Source organism: Sus scrofa, chromosome 12 (assembly GCF_000003025.6).
Source record: "Sus scrofa isolate TJ Tabasco breed Duroc chromosome 12, Sscrofa11.1, whole genome shotgun sequence".
Taxonomy (NCBI): domain Eukaryota; kingdom Metazoa; phylum Chordata; class Mammalia; order Artiodactyla; family Suidae; genus Sus; species Sus scrofa.
In genome coordinates this window covers 54,752,292-54,775,802 of record NC_010454.4, presented here as the reverse complement: position 1 = coordinate 54,775,802, position 23,511 = coordinate 54,752,292, and the positions used below count along the sequence as shown (strand labels likewise).

At 55.8% G+C, this 23,511-nt stretch overlaps 1 protein-coding gene across 11 annotated transcripts in view; it reads left to right on the top strand.

Annotated features, from left to right (window-relative positions):
* Window positions 1–23,367, top strand: part of GAS7 (growth arrest specific 7) — a 222,100-nt gene extending 198,733 nt beyond the window's left edge. For 10 of the 11 annotated variants that reach the window (XM_021067872.1, XM_021067879.1, XM_021067877.1 and 7 more), the window contains 6 exons: window positions 2,743–2,821; window positions 8,643–8,771; window positions 9,605–9,728; window positions 14,876–14,955; window positions 16,545–16,643; window positions 17,269–23,330. In XM_021067872.1, the coding sequence (XP_020923531.1) occupies window positions 2,743–2,821; window positions 8,643–8,771; window positions 9,605–9,728; window positions 14,876–14,955; window positions 16,545–16,643; window positions 17,269–17,382 (625 nt within the window). In that variant the 3' untranslated portion in view covers window positions 17,383–23,330. Of the gene's footprint in view, window positions 1–2,742; window positions 2,822–8,642; window positions 8,772–9,604; window positions 9,729–14,875; window positions 14,956–16,544; window positions 16,644–17,268 lie in introns of all 11 variants that reach the window. The other variant, XM_013981322.2, reaches the window with a different exon arrangement.

The window sequence follows — 23,511 nt, the reverse complement described above, 5'->3', positions numbered from 1 at the left end:
GCTCAGGGACAACACAGCCGTGAACACAGATCCGGTGCACGCACCCTCCTTCCTCCCCTGCTCACAGCGGACAGCGCCCCTGCTTTGCATTCCAACCCCGCTGGTTGGGTCGTCGGTCCTTCTGCCTGAAACTGAGAGCACAGTGCTGGCACCTGGAGATGCAGGGCAGACCAGGAAGACGCTGATGGGGAGACACCCGCTGTGTCCCCGTGAGATTGCACAGGGCGTGTGCACAGAGCCAGGGGCTTTTTCCCCCCTTCAGTTTTACCCTCCTTTGTGGAAAGCAAATGGGATTTGGGTTGGTAATTGTGACAGTAACATGCGTTTGGGTGTGGCAGGCCCCAGACCGTATGGTGGAACAGCAATCAGATCTCTGGTTGTTTTTTGTTTTGTTTTTTTTTTCCCCATCGGTCTTGTCAGATAAAAACAAAAAATCTCCAGGGGTTCCCGTAGTGGCTCGGCAGTAATGAACCTAAACTAGTATCCATGAGGATGCGGGTTCAGTCCCTGGCCCTGCACAGTGGGTTAGGGATCCAGCGTGGCTGTGGTGTAGGCCGGCAGCTGCGGCTCGGATTGGACCCCTAGCCTGAGATCGTCCGCATGCCGCAGGTGTGGCCCTAAAGAAAAAAAATCTCGCTTCACCGTGAGAATTTCCAAATGGCTTTTTTTGTAACTCCTGAGTTGGCTCCAGGCGGTGCTGGGACACTGGGGGGTGGCCCGTGGGGACGCATCGGCTCTTACAGGCTCAGCTGCACCAGTGACGTCCTCCTCCCACCTGTGAGGACCCAGCCAGGCGGTGCGGCCAAGAGCAGTAAAACCTTGCGTCTTCCTTCCCCCCAGCGCCCTCAGAGGACAGTCCCTGGCCACTGCCGCTGTGCCTGCCCAGTTCCCCGCCACGTGGTCTGCTGAGAGCAGGCCTACAGACCCTTCCCAGCACCCAGGGCTTCGGGGCCCTTTGGTACCTCCCGCAGGCTCGCGTGTAGCAGAGCTGCAGGGACAAACCCCTCCCCTCCCCCGTAACCGGGTTCCCCTGGCCTGGGACTGCTCCTGTGAGCTCGTTGCCTTTCACTTTGGATGTGAGATCTGTCTTAAGACGGTCATCTGGGTGTATGGCTCGGGGTCAGCGCCCGGATTCCTTTTTTGGATGTACAGTTGTTTCCGCACCACTTGTGAAAAGACTGTTGGAGTTCCCTGGTGGCACAGAGGGTTAAGAACCTGGCATTGACACTGCTGTGGCAAGGGTTCGATCCCATTTGATCCTGCATGCTGTAGGCAAGGCCAAAAAGGAAAAAAAAAAGACTGTCCATCCCTGTCGAGAGGCTTGGCAGCTTTGTTGCACACTCGGTGGCGCCCTTATCTGGTGGAGCTGTGTCTGTATCTGCATGACCAGCACAACTGTTTCCGCTCCCTCCTTCCCCCACCCAGGACCCCCTACCCAGCTGCCCAAGCAGGTGAGACGCCAGGCCACCCAGCGTTGCCGTGGCCCGGCTCCCAGGAGCACAGGCCCTTCAGGCCAAGACAAACGTCAGCAGCCTGGATCACCCCATCTCTCACTCCATCTCTTCTCCTGGGGGCCCCCCCAGCCAGGATCACCCAGGGGGACCGTTCCTTGCTGCCAGACTCCTAGATAAAGTCGGTCAGTCATTTCCCATAAACACCCACCCGGGCCTGAGCCAGCACCACAACCAGATAGGCCTGGACTGTGATCAAAGGATCCGCTCTGTGGGGTAATTCGCAGCTGCTGGCTGCTCGGCCCGAAACCCAGGAGCCTCTCAGCATGCTGCCTTTTAATCAGCTTTTGCCACTCAAGTTTAATGAATTCTCTGGGGGAAGTGGCTTTTTGAGGAAATTAAGCCAATAGAACGTCCAGCCTGGGCTTGGCGGCCTGGCAGAGAGGTTTTGAGCAAGGATGCAGGGGGACTGTTTGGATGGTGAGCCAGGTTCAAGGGTTCCCAGTGAGGGGGGGACTGGAGCCTCGGGCCCCGGGCTGGAAAGTCCTGGGGACTTCAGGAGATGGCTCCCATTTGGAACATCTCGGAGTGGAAAAGTGATTTAACTCAGAGGATGTTCCGGGAGGCGGTGGGCAGCGCCGGGGCTCACATCCAGAATCAGCACTGGCAGGTGGGCGCCACGCTCCTGAGGATGGGGGCGGCGGGCCTCCTGTGCTGCGTGGGCGTCCCTGAGTGGTCCTTCCGAGGTCTGTCTTTGCTCCCCTTGGAAGTCAGGCCCCTGGAGGTTTATCTGCAAACTGGGTGGTGTGGTACCTTCTCTTTGAGAAGGGCTTCTCCCTAAAAAGGCATCTGTTCTCCTTCCTTGGTTTGCGAGCAGGTACCCCTGCACCTCCACGGTAAACCAAGGAGGGATGACAGGAAGGCCAGGGACAGGAACGGGCCAGGTGTCAGGGCCCTCCTGGCACTGTACTGTGCCTGTGTTTCCCATTCCCCCCCCCCCAGTCCCCTGGGCTTCTGGAGAGTTCCCCCAGGCACTCGGCTGTCTGCCGCAGTCTGTTCTTTCAGCTCCAGGACCCTCAGCTCGGTTTGGGATGGCTCGCCTGGTCCTGTTGGTTGGAGCCTGGTTTGTTCGGTGCCCAGCCTCTGCCCCATCCAAGTCCATGGTCTCTGATGCCATGTGTTCCCCCAGGACTCAGGGTCAAGACCCACCATCCGGCTTCAGGGAGGGCCGTGACCTCTGACTTGAGGTTGGCGGCCCTCCCTGAGCCTCCCCCTCTCCTCGCTGTTGCAGCTCCCTGGGAGAAGCGTGGGCGCAGGTGAAGAAGAGCCTTGCAGATGAGGCGGAAGTTCACCTCAAGTTCTCCGCCAAGGTAACCCCTCCCCGTGGCCTCCCTGGGTTGGTCTGACACACTGATGTGCTGCGAAACGTTTAACAGCTGTCTCGCCTCAGTGTCGTGTTGCCCAATATCCGTGGTGTGAATTTCAAGAGTTGGGACAAGCTGGATAATATACACCGTTAGACGATGCTCCCACGGGGCTGATACGGTAGCATCAATAACCACACACACCCATCAAGAGCGTGAGTGATGGTCAGTTTTAGTTAACAAGGGGTGAGGTATGTATTACCCCTTTTTTTAATATAGATTGTTACTTTCAAGCTTGAATCATTTAAATTATTTTAATGAATTCTTTTTTTTTTTTTTTTTTTTGTCTTTTTGCCGTTTCCAGGGCCGCTCCCGTGGCATATGGAGGTTCCCAGGCTAGGGGTGGAGTCCGAGCTGTAGCCGAGGGCCTACGCCACAGCAACTCGGGATCTGAGCCACATCTGCAACCTACACCATGGCTCAGGGCAATGCCGGATCCTTAACCCACTGAGCAAGGCCAGGGATCGAACCTGCAACCTCATGGTTCCTAGTTGGATTTGTTAACCACTGAGCCACGATGGGAACTCCTAAATCATTTAATTTTTCATACTGGCTGTCTTTAACAACTAGCTCACAAAATTCCTCCAGCTGATTGTGGATGCCCCTCAGTTGCCCAGATGAGCCCGAGTGATGAAGCCCCACTTACACGTAGCTGGGCTTTCAGAGGAACGCACTGGCATGTCTGCCTCCTCTTGGTGTCGGGAAAGACGAGCCACTTTCACAGGGAGACATGTTTTGTTTTGTTTGTTACAAACTTTCAGACTAGGCAGCGGACCCATTTTTCATTTGGTTCAAAAGACTCCAGCATCATGGCCTTAAGGACAGCACTGTTTCTGTCCTGCTCACTCTGCCCTCAGTTCTCAGGGCATTGCCTGGTACCTAGTAGATGCACAATATATATTTTCTGAAGTTAGGAGTGCATGGGCCTCTGCTCAGCCCCTAGTCTCTTCAGGCTTTCTTTCTGCCAAAATGCCTCTGTTTCCAAATGACTCTCTCTCCCCCAGTCCCTAGCTCCCGCCTCCAAATTCCTTCCTAGGCTCTCAGCTGCTTTTCAGGTAGAAAATACACCAAGAGTCCAAGGGGAAATTCACACTAAAGTGTGCATGACTGATGGGACTGCCCGCTAGGATGCTTGCCTGGAGAGACCCTGGAAGGTAGCGCCAAGCCCGCTGACCTTTGTCTGCTGGGTCTACACTCTTTGCTCTGCCCTCCCACAGTCACTGTTCAGACACGGCAGCCCCAAAGGACCCTAAAACAAAGAGCTTAAACCCTCTGAGCCTGGGAGGGGGGTGCACGCCCTCCCTTGCAACTCAAAAGTGGCCTCCCCTCCAAGATGGCTGCCCCTTCCCGGGCCTTCCAGGCTCAGCATCCCCTGCTTCTGTCCCTTTCCCAGCGCTTCCCCCAGCGCAGTGGCAGTTCTGGGCTTTGTGTGCTGTTGGGGGACAGGGAGCTGGCTTTGTCTCCCCAACCCACCCCCTAATGGTTCTCTGCAGAATGAATGACTCATGTGGCTGAGGCACTTACAGGCACTTTATACAGAGCGGGGGTGGGAGGAAAAACAGTGCCTACCGCCAGCTCCCCGCTTCTGAAGGATGCTGGTGCCCCAGGATGGAGTTGACACCCAGACGTGACAATTCCTGGGCTAACAAGGGCACACTAACCTCAGCACCAAGCGCTTAGGAGCCTACTGCTCAAGCACTGGGAGAGAAGGGAGGCCCTTGGATGAGTCTCTTTGCAGCCTTGCATGCAAAGCAGAGAGTTGTTTTAAATGGTAGATCACGGTCGTGTCCCCTCTGGGTTTCTTTTCTGCTCCCCTAGCCCCCAGCTGCTCCATCCTCCGCGGTGGTAGGAACCCCCATTGACAGTGAGATGAATGGGGAGGGCGCCCTTGTGCGCGGTGGGGCTGGGAGCCAGGGCTGCGAGCTTCTGAATGGTCGCTCGCCCGATCCCCAGGAATCCTGGTGGCATTTCCTCTGTATCAGCAGGACCTCTGATTCTCGATGGTTTATAAAGTCCCCTCCGGACGGCAAAGCACTATTTTCCTCTAATCTCTCCTTTTGCTACTGCATCTCACATCCGTGCTTCTGGTCACCCCGTGTGTGAGTTTTCCCTGAGCCCTGCTGGGGTGTCCTGCATTTTATTTCAGTTCTGACACTGACCGCCTGGGGTCAGCCTCAGGTCCCAAAGGCTAGGGACTCAGTCCCACCGCACTGCCCTCGCTTCGGACGGCGGTTCTAAGCAGTGGGTCCCGGGTGACCCATGACTTCAGTCCACCTTGGCCACAAATCATGGGTCCCCATGACCCCTCCTCAGGTTTGATAATGTGCTAGGACAGCTCATAAAATGCAGGGAAGCACTTATTAGGATTATTAGTTTATTTTATGCAAAAGGAGATGACGAAGGCTACAGACGAAGAGACGGGCAGGTTAGGGCGAGGAAGGGTCCTGAGTGCAGGAGTTCCTGTCCCCGTGGCGCTGGGCTGCCAGCATGTGGGTGTGTCCCCAGCCCAGAAGCCCTCTGGGGCCCGTGCTTTACAGAGGTTTCATCACATAGGCACAATCAATTATTAACTCCGTCTCTGGCCCCTCTCCTCGGCCCAGGGCTTGGGGCGTGGGCTGAAAGCTCCAAGCTTCTGATCATGCCGTGGGCTTTCTGGTGACTGGCCCCCATCCTGGAGCCCACCCGGAGTCACCTCCTTAGAACCAATGAGGCTCCTAACACACGGGAAATTGCAAGGAAAGGAGCTTGGTCTTGGGAACCGGGGGCGGGGGGGGGTGCGGGGACACAATAGTGGACCAGACGCTGCTCCCAGCACCTTTGGTGTTTAGGAAATCGCAGGGCTCTGGCCAGGAGCTGAGGATGAAGACCGTTGACAAATGAGAAGGAACAGAGAGGTTAAATCACAGCCCATGGTCACACAGCCAAGTGGGCTCAGTTACTGAGGAAGCAAAGGAGAGGACTGAGCCAATTGGAGACCTTTGCTGCAGGCAGACCAGTGACATTTAAAACCCAGAACTCTGTTCTTTTGTGTGTGTGTGTGTGTTTGTGTGTCTTTTTAGGGCCTAGGTTCCCAGGCTAGGGGTCACATTGGAGCTGTAGCTCCTAGCCTACACTATAGCTTATGGCAACGCTAGATCCTTAACCCACTGAGCTGAGCTGGGGATCACACCCGTGCTCCAGCAGCAACCTGAGCTGCTGCAGTTGGATTCTTAACCCACTGCGCCACAGTGGGAACTTGATGGTTAGCATTTTTGGCAATAAGAGTAAAAAATAATAAATATTTTAAAAATTAAGGTATGTGCATTTTTAAGGCATAACGCTATTGCACACTTAATAGACTAGCACAGTGTAAACACAACTGCTACATGCACTGGGAAACAAAAAATCCATGTGCCTCGCTTTATTGCCATACTCACTTTATTGGTGGTTTGGATCTGGACCTACAGTATCCTGGAGGTCTCCCTGTGGTCTGTGAAATTCCTTCCAACTTGAGATTCCTCTTACTCTCTTCTGATGAGTGACATGGAAGGAGGAAGCAGGAGTTCTGGAAGGCAAACCGAATGGCTTTAATAGTCTGTTCCATCAGAGACAGGCCAGCTCAAGTTCACAGGGACAGGCTTCTATCTCAGTTAGCCAGAGATGCTTAAACGTTACAAACAAGTATAGAAAGATACTCAGCCAGCTTCCATAAAGAAAAGGTTGGCTTTTTTTTTTTTTTGGTCTTTTTGTCTTTTCTAGGGCCGCACCTGTGGCACATGGAGGTTCCCAGGCTAGGGGTCAAATTGGAGCTGTAGCCGCTGGCCTACACCACAGCCACAGCAACGCCAGATCCAAGCTGCATCTGCGACCTCCACCTCAGCTCATGGCAATGCCAGATCCTTAACCCACTGAGCGAGGCCAGGGATCGAACCCGCAACCTCATGGTTCCTAGTCGGATTCGTTAACCACTGAGCCACAACGGGAACTCCAAGGTTGGCCTTTTAAAAGAACTTAAAATATAGAGGGAGAATCCCTGAGTCTTCAACCTATAGGGTTGAATCACCTCTGACAGCTGGTAGTCAGTGTTTCCAGGAAGTCATTTGGAACTTGGGGAGAGCCCTTGGATGTATTGGCAGGATCCTGGGCCCTTCTCCAGACCACAGGACCTGGGCCGAGGCCCAGGAATCCTGAGTGTTGAAAAGCCCCTCCAGGTGTTGGGCACGTTGAAGTCTGCAAATCGCTCTCTCCCAGCTCTCGGGCAGAGACCCCAGAGTTGGCGGGTGAGCAGGCGGCCTTAACCCACATAGACCCCACCAGGAGCAAGTTCCCCTGGCAGCCAGTGAGACAGCCCCTCCTCCTCAGCCAGTGCCTAAGCTGGGTTGGGGAGGGGCTTTCTTGTTGCCAGCAGCTCCCAAGTTTGTGGCATCTTACAGACTGCCACCAGATGGGGGTGTTTTCCTGCACTAGGACATGTCCGAGGGACGACAGCAGACATTGTAACCAACGTGAGGACGAGGGGGCGCTTGTGTGGCCTGCTCTCCGTTAGTCTCTGAAGGTCGACCACCAGCAAAGTATCATCTTGGCACCCCAGGCATTGGGTCCTGATGATCTGTCATTGCTCCGAGTAGCACGGGGACACGCATGGCACACCAGCTCTGGCCAGTCACTGTGGACACAGCGGTGGCCTTGCCTCCTTCGAGCCCACGGTCATGTGTGATCGGTGGTTTAGGACGAGGAACTCCTCTCTCCTCCAGGCCCAGGGAAAAGATAATGTAGCCTGGGGAGGGAGAGGAGAGAAATCACAGCCTCCCAGAGCTGGGATGTCACCCGTCCATGGAAGTTCAGCTCTGCTACCAGGGGGACAGGTGGAGGCCGTGGGACCCTAGAAGGCCGAGTCGGGGCCATAGGAGGCCAGTGCGGGGAGGGGCTAGGAGGCTGTGTCAGGAGGTCTTGGGAGGGCAGGTCTGGGTAGGTGGGGCTCTGAGAGGCTGAGGCTGGGGCCTCCTAGCTGTGACTCTGACCACAGCAGATCCACGTGTATCTGTTCTCTTGTCAGCTGCATCTCATGTTCACCCCCCCCCCAATTTTTAAGTAAATGTTCTCCTTCCAAAGAGAGCAGAGTGGAAAAGAGGGAAGGAATAAAAGAGAAGGAAAAAGCTTAAAACCCCAATGCCACCCAGCGCCTCTCAGAGTATAAACTCCCTCCCCTGGCCCTCGGGTGCGAGGCTGGTCTTCTCACATGGCACGGGGGTTCATCAGCCTCCATGTGGACCAGCCGGCGCAGCTCAGGAGAGGGGCCCCGGGAGCTCCCAGCACCACTGCCTCGAGCTCCGGACCTCATCCAGATCATCTGTGGTCTCAGCACCTGGCACATAGTAGGTGTTTAATAAGTAGAACCAACCTGAGATCACCCAATTAAATGTCATCCATGCAACAGTCGCTATGCTACATGCTTAGGGACACAGAGATGGTGGCTTGGTTTCCGCGCAAGAAGCTCCCAGTCTGGAAAGTAAGAGAGTCTGAAATGTGAGCAAAGCCCTGGAGGGAGCTTGGGGAGCTTAGAGCAGGTAGGGGGTGCCCACAGGGACTCGGAGGGCTCCAGATGCTAACCCATCCATCGAGACGAACGCTGGGGCCTGGCCAGCTGAGGCGACTTCCTCGACCGCGATGCGATGAGCAGCCACTTGTCTCTAACCTTCCCCATCCTCCCCCGTGGGGTGGGGGGAGCCCCCTCCCTCCACTTGCAGCTGATACCCCAGGGTCCTGAGTGTGTCTCCCCGATCAACAGCTTCACAGTGAGGTGGAAAAGCCGCTGATGAACTTCCGAGAGAACTTCAAGAAAGACATGAAGAAGTGCGACCACCACATCGCAGACCTCCGCAAGCAGCTGACCAGCCGCTACGCCGCGGTGGAGAAGGTGAGGGTCCCAGATGCCCGGCCGGGTGGGAGGGGTCCTGCTGGAGGGAGGGGGCGGGGAGCCAGAAGGGGATCCCTGTGCCAAGGCAGGGGCCTTTGTCCCCACCACCCCGCCGGGCAGGATCTGGTGAAGGTCCGTATGAGAACCCCAGCCTTAGGGCAGGTTGGCCACTTCCCCGTGGTGCTCAGATCCCCAGTGGGAACAGGCAGGGCTGCACCTGCCATGGTGGGTGAGACTCCATCCCACAGGTGAGACGAGGTGCATCCAGATTTTTGGTCTCGGAGCCCGGAGGCACTGCCAGCCCACACGTGTCCCCTTTGGGTCTCACCTGGCAGATTCCCTTCTGACTGAGTCACCCCCTTCCCAGATGCGGAGGTGGTCTGACCTTGGGAGCTGCGGATGCCAGTCATGGAGCAGGGAGAGGTCTCCCCAGAGGCTGACTCCGGGGTCAGGAGATAGGGGATGCAGGAGACGGGGGTCAACACTGCTACGGGCACCCCAGACGCTGCCGGCCACAGCCACCACAAGGCCCATGCTTTCGCAGAAAAGCTGTAATTTTAGGACCACCTGTACACATGCCAATGAAAACATGCTCTGAGCCTGCTCTGGACCAAGAGACAGAGATGAGAGGATGCTTTGCAGCCTCTGCGTGGTCCCTAGCTGCCTGGGTGATGCTGGTCTAGCTGCTTAGCCTGTCAGAGCCACTGGGACCTCATCCACAAAAGCAGGGAAAAGAAGGGACTCTTCCCTGGAAAAGGGGGAGCCAGGCCCCGGGCCCCATGGGGCCCTCCCGGCTCTGAGCCCATGAACAGTTCCATGTCCTTGGACCCCAGGCCCGGAAGGCACTCACGGAGCGGCAGAGAGACCTGGAGATGAAGACCCAGCAGCTGGAGATCAAGCTGAGCAACAAGACGGAGGAGGACATCAAGAAGGCACGGAGGAAGTCCACGCAGGCGGGTGAGTGCGACACCGTGCCCACTGCCCCTCGCCAGCTTTGCCTGGTCACAGGAGCACGAGGGGAGAGGCTGGAGGGGGGTGCCCAGGAGGGCGCATCCCACAGGATGAGGCTGTGGAGCAAGAAGCAGACCAGGCTATGTCCATACACCCCCATAGAGGGTCCTTCTGGCCAAGCCCTCTTCTCTGGTCCAGGAGGTGGACAGTCTGCCAGGCACCTGGACCTGGGGTCCTAGCCCTGCATGGAGCTCCAAGGAGAAGTGCAAACCCCACCCTCCGTCCCAAGTGATCCCACCTCCCTGGGGAGCCACACTCCAGAGGTTCTCCCAGGGCGATGGGCTTCTGCCCCAGGACAGAGGCCAGCATTTTGTTTAACGAAATAACTACATTTAGATTCTCGCCACAAGATTCGCCCAGTGAGTCAGTTTCTGCTTCCACCTAGAGGTAAAAATTAGCTAATGCACAAGGACGGGGGAGGAAAGTCAGAAACAGTTAAAAAAAAAGAAAATTGTTAAATATTTCTTAAAAAGAAAAACCATTCCACTACGTGCAAGGACAGTGCGTTTTGCTTTCTGGGGTTAAAACGTGACGTGCGCTGTGGGATCAGAGTGTGGATTAGAGGATCTCTGAACCCCTCTCACGCCACCTTCCGGTGACCCAGGTACAATTAGTTCATTATAGGATGAAGCAGCCACCTTCTGGACATGTTGAAATCACGTGGTCTAAAAATGTCATAACAAAGCAATGTCATATCAGTAGAGCATTTCACATAAAGATCTGATAAAGTTGTATTGGATCCAGAAACAGAAGGCACACTGCACTTGTTGGCAGTAGGAAGGGAACCCAAGGACGGGGAGAGACGCATTTAAATTCATTTATTAAACTCTAAAAAAATAAAACGATATTACAAAAACTGTATTGCTGCCTGGCCAAAAAAAAAAAAAATTTAAATCAGCCCATAAGAATAGAAAATCTTACATAATCACCATCTGCAGCTCCTAGTGTTTTAATGTTTTGTAATGTTTCTAAATGTTTTAATTGACGTATATCCCATCATATTATACTCTCTGTTCTGAACGCAGATTTTTAACCATCTCAGAGCCATGAATTTATTTAGCCATCCCTTCACGCACATCGGACGCCATAGGTGGTTGATGGGTGTGCAAGGGTCTGGTTGTATCCGGATGTGGGTCACCCTTCCTCTCGCTGGGTTTTGTGGGGCTCTTGGTTTCAGAGTGTCTGCCGGCCTCGGCGATGCTGTTACTGTGAACGCATCTCTGCGTGTATGGGGCTGACTCCGCATCTAGACAGGACAGACGTGGGGTCAGGAGCTTGTCTTCATGGGGATGGGGCTTCCACGCTGCCTTCCGGAGGGGCGTGCCCGCCCCCCGATCTCTGGATGCCTCTTCCCTTACATCTTGTCAGCACTCGTGCCATCATCAGATTTTGACATCGTCATCTCTGGTGAAAAATAGTGTTTTGTTTCCTCCTTAATTGACACTGCTTTTTGAGTGAAGGTGAGTGGTCTTAAAATAGGCTTATCCGTCAGCTGTGGCTTATTTTGCTGGGAACTGAGTCACCTCATTTTCTTGTCACATGGCTGCTCCTTGTCTTACTGATTGATGGATGAGGATGCTTTATGTTAGGAAAGTGAGCCTTGTGTCATTTGAATGGCAGATATTTTTCCCTAGGTTATTTTTTGATTTTGTTCTTTGTATTTCATTTCTTCTTTGGGGGCTTTTCTTAGTGTTGTTTTCGTTGTTGTTGTCCGTTTTTGTTTAATGGTCTTTTCTCATAGGAGTTCCAGATTTGATGACTTAGAGTTCCCCTTTTTCAAAATTAAAAAATTTTATCTCTTAATTGATTTATACTAAAGAAAAAGTTCATTTGTCTCAGCTCCCACCCCTGCCTCTCGGCAACCAGCAGTCTTTGCTTGTATGAGCTTGATTTTTTTTTTTTTTAAGATTGCACATGTAAGGGAAATCATATAGTATTTCTCTGGATAGACCTAGAGACCAATATATATATTTTTTTGGCCTAGCTGTGGCATATGGACGTTCCCAGGCTAGGGCTTGAGTCAGAGCTCAAGCTGCTGGCCGACACCACAGCCACAGCAACACGGGATCTGAGCCGCGTCTGCAGCCTACACCACAGCTCACGGCAACGCCGGATCCTTAACCCACTGAGCGAGGCCAGGGATCGAACCCGTGTCCTCATGGAAACTATGTTGGGTTCTTAAACCATCGAGCTGCAACCAGAACTCCGTGATTATTTTTTCATCACTTTCTCTTCTGACTTTGTTTTGGCTTCAGAAGTTCTTTTTAACTATTACAACATTTGATCCACCAGACATTTACTTTTCCTTAGGCCACTGCTTTCACTGCATCCTCCTATGAGTTCTGGTTGTGCCGTGTTTTCATTTTCCTCATATCCTAGGTAGTTTGCTGTTTGTGTTTTAATTTCCCCTTTGAGCCAAAAAAGAAAATCTTTGCATTTCCAGGAGTTAGGGCTCTGGTCCTCTTATTGTCTAGTCTTGCTGTTTGCTTCGAGTCATCAGGTAATGTAATCTCCTGTTCTATACGTTGGCATTATTCTGTACTACTCGGACTAGTCCTTAGACCTAACTCTAAAACATTCTGCCCTTCGGAGCCCTTTCTATGTGCCAGGCACCAGGCCCATGCCATGGAACCTTCTCTTAAACTCACAGTCCTGCTGTAGGGAAGTAGCTGTATACCCTTTTATGAGTGAGAAAACTACTGACAAACAGGATAAGAAACTTTCTCAAGGCCCTTAAGTGTGGGGAGTTCCCTGGTGGCTCAGCAGGTTAAGGATCCAGAGTTGTCACTGCTGTGGCTCAGGTTTGCTCCCTGGCCCCAGACCTTTCACATCCTGTGGACATCGCAAAAAAAAAAAAAAAAAAAAAAAAAAGTGTGGAGTTCCCATTGTGGCTCAGGGGGTTAAGAACTTGAAATAGTGTCCATGAGGAGGCAGGCTTGATCCCTGGCCTTGCCCGGTGGCTTAAGGATCTGGCGTTGCCACAAGCTACAGTGTAGGTTGCAGATGTGGCTTGGATCTGGCGTTGCTGTGGCTGTGGTGTAGGCCAGTGGCGGAAGCTCCGATTCGACCCCTAGCCTGGGAACTTCCATACGCCACCGGTGCGGACCTAAAAAGAAAATTTTAAAAGGTGTGTTGGCCCAGAATTCCATCTTTTCTTACTCCTCTTCCTCCAAAGCCTCACTTGTCACTGTTTTGCTGGATGGCTTCTTACCCAGAAAATACCAGCTTTTCTTTCCTCCTGCCCCCTTTCCCGCCCCGCCTCATCTTTTCCAGGAAGCGAGGGCATCTGGATCCATAGGGGGCTTGACACCACTTTGTCAGGTGGATCATTGTCCCCATAGTTCACATTTATGGTGCCGACTCTGTGTCCGTGTCTGTTCGAAGCCCTTGACATGCATTGATTTCTTTAGTCTTCACCGTGGCTCTGAAGGTACCGTTCGTTAGTCCCATCTTACAGATGAGGAAACGGAGGCACAGAAAGCTTCCCTGACTTGTCCAGGATTACACAGCTAGTAACCAGTGGAGCTGTGGACCGCCCAGATATTCTGGTTCCAGAATCCATCCTCTTGAAAGGGGTCTGAGTTCAAACCCTTCGCGTGTCGAGAGAGGAGACACAGCTGCCTTCTTCACCTACACTGTTGCCTGAAGTTGCTGAAACACGTTCTCAGAGTCAGGATCAACACTCTGGGAGTTCCCTGTTGGGTTTAGAGGGCGACCGCCCCCGCCGCGGTCAGGCCCAGGCTCTTGGTGGGAGCGCGTCTGCAGTGAGGAGCGAACTGTCTTGCCGCCAGTTCAGTCCTTCTCGGGATCAAGGGCCCAGTCGCTGGCCTTGGACCAAGGGCGCAATAAACCGAGCCCTTGATTTGGGTTCTGTGCTATTCAAGGCTTATGTCCCAGCTAATGGGGAGGTTTCCTGGGCGGGGGACGCTGAGCCAGGCCCTGGGGCGTGCGGGCCTAACTCCCCCCTCTTTCCTCCACTTGCGTATCTGACCCACACCAACGGGATCCTTGGAAGAGTTAATCCGTTATCTTTGGGTTAGGGTTCGCTCGGGAGTTTTGAGCAAAGACGGGTGATGCCTCCTTCCCTCTGGGACCCCGTGGTTGATCAGGAAGCTACGTGCTGACCAGGCTGTGCTTCTGCAGTCGTGACACGCACGTGAATCTCCTGAGACTCTTGTGAAAGTGACTTCTGATCCACTAGGTCTCAGGAGCATCCTGAGAGGGCGTTTCTAGCAGGCTCCCAGGGCGCAGTGATGCTGCTCGTCCCGGAGCTGTGCTCTCTGGAGCCAGGGTCCTGCGCCGCTGGGACGCAGTCGTGGTTGCAGTTACCGTACAGTCTGTTTTTTCCCTCATTACAAAATGTTTCTAACATACGTACTCGAGAGAGAAGACTACCAGGGGTATCAAGAGTGCATAGTGACGTTTGTTTCAGATCTCTCGCTCATGAAATAAAATGCTGCAGAAAGAGCTCGCTCCCTCCCACCCACCTTTCCCCGTCTCCCGGGGTAACCACCAGCCTGGGGTCGGCACGTCAAGCTCTGGTGCCTGTTTTTATACCATTGCTACACGTGAATGAGCCACGACGCATCAGACACATTGTTCTGTGTTTCCGAATGGCATCCTGCTGCATGTACACGTGCACACACACACACACACACACACACACACGGAAGTGCTTTGCAAACGTCTCTTCTTTAACCAGCACCAAGTTGCTTGAGACACATATTTCAAGCAAGCAGTGTGAAACGAAACGACCGTCTTTAGAGGAGGCAGCATTTCACAGGCTGGTGATAGAGCTGGGGGTCCTGGGAGTACACCACCCCCCCACCCCCCACCATATGTGCACTCTTGCTGAGAAACCCCCTTCCCAAGTTGCTGGCGTCTGGAGTCAAGCTCGGGTGGACACCGAAGCCGGTCTCTCTCGGCGCTGAAGCCAGTCTCTCTCGGCGCTGTGTCTCCTCCCCCCACTCCAACTTTCCAGGGGCTTCCACTGCCCCAGGGAGAGGAGGGGCTCTGGTCGCGGGGTGCAGGTGGGAGCGGGCGGCCACAGTGGGGGCAGGACGCAGCGTGACCGTGGCGTTGGCCCTTTCCAGGAGATGATCTCATGCGCTGCGTGGATCTCTACAACCAGGCCCAGTCCAAGTGGTTTGAGGAGATGGTGACCACCACGCTGGTGAGTGACCAGACGCGGGAGCCTGTCCGTGCAGGGGCGGCCGCGCGGGAAGCCCTGGGTGGGCGCTGCTGGACATGCGGGCCACGGAGCGGAGGTGTCCGCAGAGCTGCTCGTTAGATCTGCTCTGGTGTTGGGTCCAGGGCCCCGGCTGCGGACCAGAGCCTTGTTCTGGCGGTTCCCGGCTGTGTGAACACAGGCAGCGACTGGCCCTAGGGGCTCAGGGTCAACCGAGTAGACGGGGGTCCCTTTAGAAGAACATAACCCAAGTGGAAGGAAGCACGAGCCTTCCCACCACCAGAGTGTCGTGGGTCCGAGATAGGAGAGCCTTGCGAGGTGCGAGGACTAGCTCAGCTGGGGCAGCAGAGTGGGAGCCCGGGGGGCGGGGGGTGCCTCTGACCAAGGGCTGGGGGACAGGCACAGACCTTTTTGCTCCTATTTCCTGTGACGTCAGCGCCCACTGAGTGGGACCGGGACGTGGGATGGGCCCTTGGGCCAGATGAGAGAGGGGACATCATGCCAGGTGCCTATGCCATCCCTCTGCCCCAAGCCACCCCCGTCCATCTGTCCATCCATGTGGGGCTAACCCTCTGCCTTCCCCAGCCGCCAGCGCCCAGAGCAGATTAGAGGCCTCACCCAGGGCCCGTGACCTGGTTTTCCTCCTGGTTATCTCCTAATTAAGCTGCCGGCTTTACTGCCCAGCTCCCTGGTTAATCACCTGGGCAGTGACCTAGTTGTGCACAGAGTAACAACCCGATCCCCTAAATTCCAAAGATGCAGGAGCCAAAGGGTGCGCCCTCTCCACTCATGCTGTGACCGTGGCCGCCTCGCACCCGGCCCTCAGCCCTCGGGGTAAACAGAGGAGGCGAGGCCACTCGGCAGAGGCCAGGGACAAAGCTCCTAGAGTTTAAGGCGCAGGAGCTCCTGCACGTGTTCAGTTTGTCCACCCTGTCGGGTCTCGCTGGGGCTGCACAGAATCACAGGATGGACGGGGCGTTGGGGGTCAGTAGCTGCAACCTCCTAGGTTTAGAGGTCCTGCTGTACAGCATGGGGACTCCGTCTAGTCTCTTGGGCTAGAACACGACGGAAGATAGTATGAGGAAGAGAGTGTCTGTATATGGATCACCGAGTCCGTATGCTGTACGGCAGAAATTGACGCAACACGATGAATTAACCACAACCTAAAAAATAAGTAAATTAAAAATACAGTGGACCCTGGTGCAAACCCCATTCCTCGCATCATTCTCTCACTTTGGGCAAGCGACGTTACCTCTCTAGGTGTTAATCCCCGCACGTGGTGAGATACCACCTCTCTCTTAAAGCGATGATGGGGACAGTTAAGCAGGGCATGCAAGGCCGGAGCGCCCACCGTGCCTGCGGAACAGGGTTCAGCAAACAGCAGCCCCTGCACCAGCAGCTGCAGCTTCTCCCCAGAGCTGGGGCAGGTCCCCGGCAGACCCCAGCGGCTCAGCCGGGAGGGGGTGTGAACAGGTGGCGTCTGGGTGTTGTGTGCGGAGTGGTCCGGGCCCGAGGGCTGAGAGGGGCCCCAGGGCTGGAGGGACAGGGGCTTCTGGTGGTTTCCTCCTGTGCAGGAGCTGGAGCGGCTGGAGGTGGAGAGGGTGGAGATGATCCGGCAGCATCTGTGCCAGTACACGCAGCTGCGGCACGAGACAGACATGTTCAACCAGAGCGTGAGTCCCCGGCCCGGGGAGGGGGCCCGGGGGAGGCCTGCCCCGTGGAGGCAGGCTGAGGAGCCGCCACCCGCGAGGGTGTCCCCAAGGTGGGCAGGGGCTCGGGCCCGCGGGCGACCTCTTGGGACGGCCGTGCCGGGGACCCTGGACGGCCGTGTAAATCCACGCCGAGCGCGTGAGGTGACTGATGCTCCCACGAGCTCTTCTCCTGAAGACGGAGACACTCCCGATAGTGAAGATAGCTGAGGGCGTCATTGCCTCCCTGGTGGATTCCATACCATTCTAGAAATGTCCAAAAATAGCTAACGCTCCAGTTTCCTTGGACCTGTTCTCAGGTGGCAGATGTGGGAGGGAGGGAGGAAGCCGTCACAGACCCAGAGCCCTTGAGGCCACCTGCCTGTTCGTCCGCCCCCCGGGTCTGGAGGGCCACGTGCCCGAGCGCCGCAGAGCAGGGGAGGGAGCTCCAGGCCCCCGTTCTCCCAGCCCCCCCATCTGTCCCTCGCCCGGGGTTTCCCTGGGGCGCCACCCCTGCGGGGACACCAGGGGGTGAGCAGCGTGGCTCAGAGGATGTGTCCCTGGCCCGGCCGCTGCCTCTGACAGCCTCCCCTTTCTCTCTCCCTTGCAGACAGTCGAGCCTGTGGACCAACTGCTCCGAAAGGTGGACCCCGCCAAGGACAGGGAGCTGTGGGTCAGAGAGCACAAGACGGGCAACATTCGCCCTGTGGACATGGAGATCTAGCCGCGTGGCCGGGGTCCTGCTGAGGAGGGGCTGCGGGTCCCACGGAGAGGAGGTGGCAGTCCCGCCAGGGGCGGGGGGGCTGCTGCCGCGCGGAGCTGCCCTCCCACCCACTCCCCTGGTCCCCCGAGGAGAGGGGATGGGGCCGCCAGGAGGGCGGCCCCGCTGGCCTGTGAGGAGCTCCCCAGTGTCCCGGGCCAAGAAGGCGGACCCACAGCCCTGCCCTTGTCCCCGAGGCGGAAGCCCCCCACTGCCCCCCCAATTCTACGCCATGCTTGCCACTCTGAGAACAGACTGAGGCTGGAACTCTGTGGCCCCTGCTGAGCCCCAGAGGCCCCTCCCCACCCAGAGCCAGCTGGGTCGCACACCCCTGGAAGCCCCAAGGCCCTTCCTCCAACTGGTCCCCTGTCTCCAGGGCTTCGGAGGGGCAGGGAGGGGGTCTCTGTCTCCAAGCCAAGCGTCAGGATCAGCATCGTGGATAGAAGGTACCCTTCAGCTTAGCAGCCTGCGCCCAGAATCCTTTGCGGCCCTCCCTCTTTAGTTTCTTTCCCATTGCATCCTGGGCCCCCACATTCTGGCTCTTCTCTGCTCCTGTTTATCACCAGGAGTCTTGGGGAGAAGGCCGAGCTCCTGTTTGCCCAGACGGACCCTGCCTGGAGAGGTCAGGATGGAACTACCTCATTCAGCAGATTAGCCCCGAGTCGGAGCACGGAATCGTGTCTCCTGTTAGATCAGGCCTTCTCTGTCAAGTGTCCCCTCTGGCAACTCACTCCTCCCGCCCTCGCGCATCCCAGGGCCTGGGCCAGTCCCACAAGGGAAATGGGTCGGGGCAAGCCTGTCACCCAACCCCCCTGCCCCCCAGATGGCTTCACCCGCTTGTGCACCGTGAGTTGGGGCCACTGTCCCTCGTACGGCTTTCACAGGCAGGCACGGTACAGGCGTTGCAGACCCTCGTGGCCATAGTATGTGTCACCATCCAGGCAGCCCGCCACCTCGGCCCCTCAGCTTCCTCTGCACGGTCCAGAGCCCTGCACGGAGCCCGTGCTTGGTGCTGGTACCACGCTGCCCTTTCCCATCTCCCGGGGGAGAGCCTGGGCTGAGTGTGACCTGGGAAGCCCTCAGCACTGCCACTGGGTCCCCCCTTCAACGTGACATCTTGAGAATCAGCTCGAGGGGCCCCGGAAGAGGAGGCGGCTGAAGGAGGCCACGCGGCTCGCAAGGCGCAGATCCCAGCCTGGAACCCAGGCCCTGAGGTCCCATCTTTCTTGGTCATCTTTCCCACTGACTACCTGCAGTTTACAGGACCCACAGGTCTCTCCTAAGGGCCGAAGTCTAAGAGCACAACTCAGTGGTTTTTCTTTCCGACGTCCATGCTGGTCACCGGTGACTCGTCGTTGATCTGGAATCTTTCGGCCCCTCTTTCATTGAGGTCAGAAAGGCACCCTCGTGGTTATAGGAGAAAGATGCCCCATATCCTAAGGCAAACCAAGCTTTTTTTTTTTTCCTTACTGAAACCTCCCAACCGAAAAGGTCAGTGCAAAAACGTCCCCCAGCATGAAGGCCAGCGGGACAGCTCTGTATCGGGTACAGAGACCCCTCCTTCCAGTCTGGGGTGGGGCCGTGACACCAGCCACCAGTTTGGGGATATCATTTCTTGGTTTCTTTATATATATAAAAAAAAAAAGGGTGCTAGCAGTACTTGCTTCGTGGCTTCGTCAACTAATTTGTGGATTTTCTGACATTCGAAGCCGACAGCCTTGTTGTTTAACACGGATATTTTGAGTGTGATGTGGCTCATTGCTTTTGTTTCCTCATCTCCATCTGAGGCTGCCAGCGTCTTCTGTTCTCCCCCGAGGCTCTTCCAGAGCCGCCCCAGCTGGCCCGGAGGCGGGGGCCAGTGTTTCTTCTGAAGTCGTTCTTTCCCCCAACGCCCCTCCCTGAGGTCTCACAAGCCCCTCCGCACGCTTTTACTCCCGCCTTTATTGGCACATCAAGCATTTAAGCCCAGCCTGGGCAGCATGCTACCACCTGGCCCCCGCATCACGGAAGCCCCCTTTGCACAGACGTGTCTTTTCTCCAGGGGTCTTGCAGGTCCGTGACCTGGGCGTTCACATACAGCTTCTCTTCTGCGGAACTGAGGTTTGCAAAGACACGATCTGTTGTGCTGAGAGCCCTTCCTCCCTCCCCTCATTCATTCTTTTATCCAGCAGACACCTGAGGCAAGCCAGGCATTGCGCGGGTCTGGGAATGTAGCTGTGGACGGGCACCCCCCCACCCCTGTGCTCCGTGTGGACGGGAGGGTGTTCGGGTCCTTCTGGGGGAAGGACTGTGTCCCTTCCACATTTAATCCATGGGGCGCCTGTGGTCATCGCAAGCTACCATCATGTGGCCTCTACCCAAGGATGGAAAAGCTGGGCAGCAACAAGTTTAATCACATGGTCGCCCGACACCCACCGTCTGGTCCTGCATCCAGCTTGAATTTCAGAGGTTTCTTTCGTTTTAAATCACTCTCTCCACTTTGCAAAGAGCAAGGATGAAGCCTGGGGGTGGCTGGTGAGATCCGTGAAAGGAGCAGCAGGGCTGGGGCTGAAGGCCAGGCCCCTGTCCCTAGGTTAGCGGGGCTCCGGCTGCAGGTGAGGCCAAGGTCCAGAGAAAGCCTGGAATGCCTGAATGCGTGCTTCAGACCAGTGCTCTGTTCTCGTGGTTGGTTTGGTTGTGGTTTCGTTTTGGTGTTAAGGTTACAGGAGGACGTGCCTGGCTCTATGTCCAGTCGCTCCAGATTATTCTTCAGGGCATCCATTGCTTCATTTCTGAGAACAGGTGAGCCCTGTTCTACCTGCCTCTACCCGGGAGATGCAGGTGGGCATACTGCGTTTTGTCTGTGAAAATCTGAGTTTTAAAAAAAAATCTCGATGACAAAAGTGAGCTGCCACAACAACGTCCAGGGAGAGCTCCCTGTTCCTCCCCACGGCTTCTGCTGCTTTTGAGCAGCATCGTAAAGACAGCTGCCCCAGGGAGGTTCTGCCCAGGGGGCCCCCTTGAGGCCACCCCCGCAATCTGTTGGCTGGGGTGGGGATGGGGACACGGAGGGGGAGGATTTTTGCGGTAGGAGCGGCTTCTGTCCTGGCTGGGGATGATTAACGGTGGAAGCAAAGAGAGAAACCCGTATACGCGTTCAGGAACCAGGGGTCTGTTTCTCTTCCCTTTGTGGAAACCAATGAGTTACTAGAAGCGCAGACGGGTGTGCAGAAAGCTTGGTGGAGCCAAAGTCCCTTCTTGGAAACACAAGCCGTAAAATTCAAAGGGCGTCAAAGACTTGGGCTATTTTAAGTGGTTCTACTGCCAGCTGTGAGCGGCCTTGACAGGGTCAGCGCCGCAGAACCCTTGATGTTTCCACAGGGTTCTTTCTGCAGCCCTGCTGGTGACCAGGTAGGCAGGGAAGACACGGGGCAGGGGTTAAGTGGGGCACAGCTGAGCCGCGCTCGTCTAGCCAGCATTCCGTCTTTGCCCCCATCACGCTTCCCACCCCTGTGACACCTACTGCCTTTCCTGTTCCCAGGTTTACTGGGATGGTGGACACACGGTTCTTGACATAACAGTAAGATTCACCCTGTTGAAGTGCACGGCTCAGTAGGTTTTGACAAACTGATGTAGTCTCGTAACCACCACCCAAACCAACAAAATATTTCCATCCCTCCAAAGACATCCCCTCAAGCTCTTCGGCTGTCAACCCCCTGCTCCCACCCCGGTGCCTGGCAACCGCTGATGGATCTTCTGCAGATGTGCCTTTTCTAGAATGTCACGGAAATGGAGTCGCACTGCTGTGGCCCCAGCAGTCTGTCCCGCCGCACCTCCACGTAGTGTCCGTTGCACGTCCTTCCTCTTCAAAGGGCTTGTTTGGCCCTAGAGTTCCGGGGCCAGGGTCAGGGTCTTCTGCTTGTTTGCACGGCTCCTTCCAGCCAGCTGCGCCCACAGGTGGTTCTTGGGGCTCACACTTGCTTTTTGGGTTCGTTCTTGGTTTTCGATAATGCAGAAGGTGGCTCAGGATTGCAGGGAGCGGCAGGCAGGGTCTCCGGTGCCTTCCTCTTCCACTATTCCCTGAAGTTTGCATCCCAGCTGGCAGATCTGCTGGTCCTGGGGACCCTCGCTTCAGCTCCTCCAGGACTGTTAGTTGAGTGTCGGGGCCTGGAAGGTGGATGGAGGGAGTGGCGATGGGGAGGCAGACCCCCCGGGCCCGCCACCACCCTTTCCTGGGCCTCTGTTCCTCCATCTGCAGGCGGAAAGTGTTGGCTCCAGGTGGTCTCCCAGGCGTCCTCAGCTACTGCCGTCTGTCTCCTCCTCCTCGCTTTCCGTTTTGTACCCTGTGCCCATGTCGTGTCCGATCTGGGTCCCGTTGGCGCGGCTGTGCGCGGCGTTGCCTAAAAGCCTCGTGAGAGATACCCGGTGCTTCTCTGTTCAGATGCAAAAATTTCAGCATTTCCTGAGCTGTTGAGAATGAGGTAGTTCCTCCCCAGACCCCTAAAGAAAGCTGAAGTCACTGCCCTTGGAGCCTCATCCACAGTCTTTGATAACGTGTCCTCAAGGTCACATCCAAGGAGCAAAACCAGGCACGAAGACAGAGCCCACCATTCCCGTTCTTGTCGTGCCCTTGCTTACCTGGCCCGAGCCTCCGCCTTCTGGGTGGCGTCAGGTGGTGGCAGAGAGAGGACCACACCCCACTGAAGCTGGCCAGGCTCTGGGCGTGACCCCGAAGGTGACAACCCCTCTAAGCCATGTCTTTCTTGAGTGGACCCTGCCCAGTGAAAGGGGAGCCCCAGAAGGCACCAGGCCTCTGCCAGCATATGGGAGACATTTTGGGGTCCCAGCCAGGCGAAGGTGCAGGTCACAGAGTCCGAGTCACAGGATCCTGGGCTGCCAGGATGCTCCTGGGTTGCATTTTGCTGGGGGAGGGGCTCTCCACATCCCCCCGCTGGAGTGTTCTTTCTGACAGGCCTTTCCCGAAGGTGAGGGACCCGACTCCTTCCTGGTGTGGATGAGAATAAGCCAGGTGACCAAAACCAAGGGAACGTTCCCTCCCCACCCCCACCCCCCAGGCGCTGGGGCGCGGCCGTCGGGGAGGAGCCTTTGTGGGAGAGAGTTGTGATGGGCTGGGGTCTCTGAGCTGACCCTTTGTGTGTGGGGGGGGTGTTGCCAGTGGGACTGTGGTGGGGGAATGCAGGGGCTCCGTCGCACGGGGGCTCTCATGGGGACGAAGAAGGAGAGCGTGTGGCAACAGAGCAAGAGCACTGGACTGGCTCCACTCTGCTGTCGCATCTGTCCTGTAACCGGAAAGTCCGTCACATCCCCTCCTGGGAGGGATGTGCTTTCTGTCAAGTGCAGACGTGCCCTGTCCAGGGCCACCCGCAGTAGCGGACTGGCTCTCGGGACACTGACCACCAGGCAGCCCTGTGGACCCAGGAAAAGTTGTTCAGAGGGACACCAGCCATCCTTGGTGACAGGGGCCCCACATTTGCCTCTGTGCCCTCCCCTCGGGAAGGAGATGAAGGGGGAGCAGCCCTTTCACAGACACGAGCACATCAGCAAACCCCATGAACGTGGAATTTTCTAACAAAATAAACTTGCTTGTTTGCTCTGTTTTCTGTAACTTTTGCTAAATACTTTATACATTTTTAATGTTACAAAGCTGTCTCCTCCAGCACCCCTCATCCCGGTATGCGTGTGTTGGCGCCACACTGTATACCCTTCCATGCCCTGGCTGCCGAGATCCGTACATAAAATCGTTGTACTATAATTTTTAAGTAACACTGTTGTGACCCCGACGGAGGCTGTGACCCGCCCTGCCCACTCTGCTCCCACCCCACCCCCATCGTAGCACTGGTGTGTATTAATGCTGAAAAAAAATTAAATGTTTGAAGGGGTTCAAATTTTGAAGGCGTTTGCTATATATAATTGCTCTGCATTATTATAAAGCGTTTTCAGGAAGTTAAATGCTCTCATTTTTTTTCCCTCCAGCTCTGTGTGTACACTTGAGATGCTTAGATTCATCCCATGTAAAATAAACCGAGCAGAGACACTGAGTCGTCCCGCTGGGCAGGCCTCCTTCCTGGAGGGGCGCCCTGTTCTCCTCCGTGC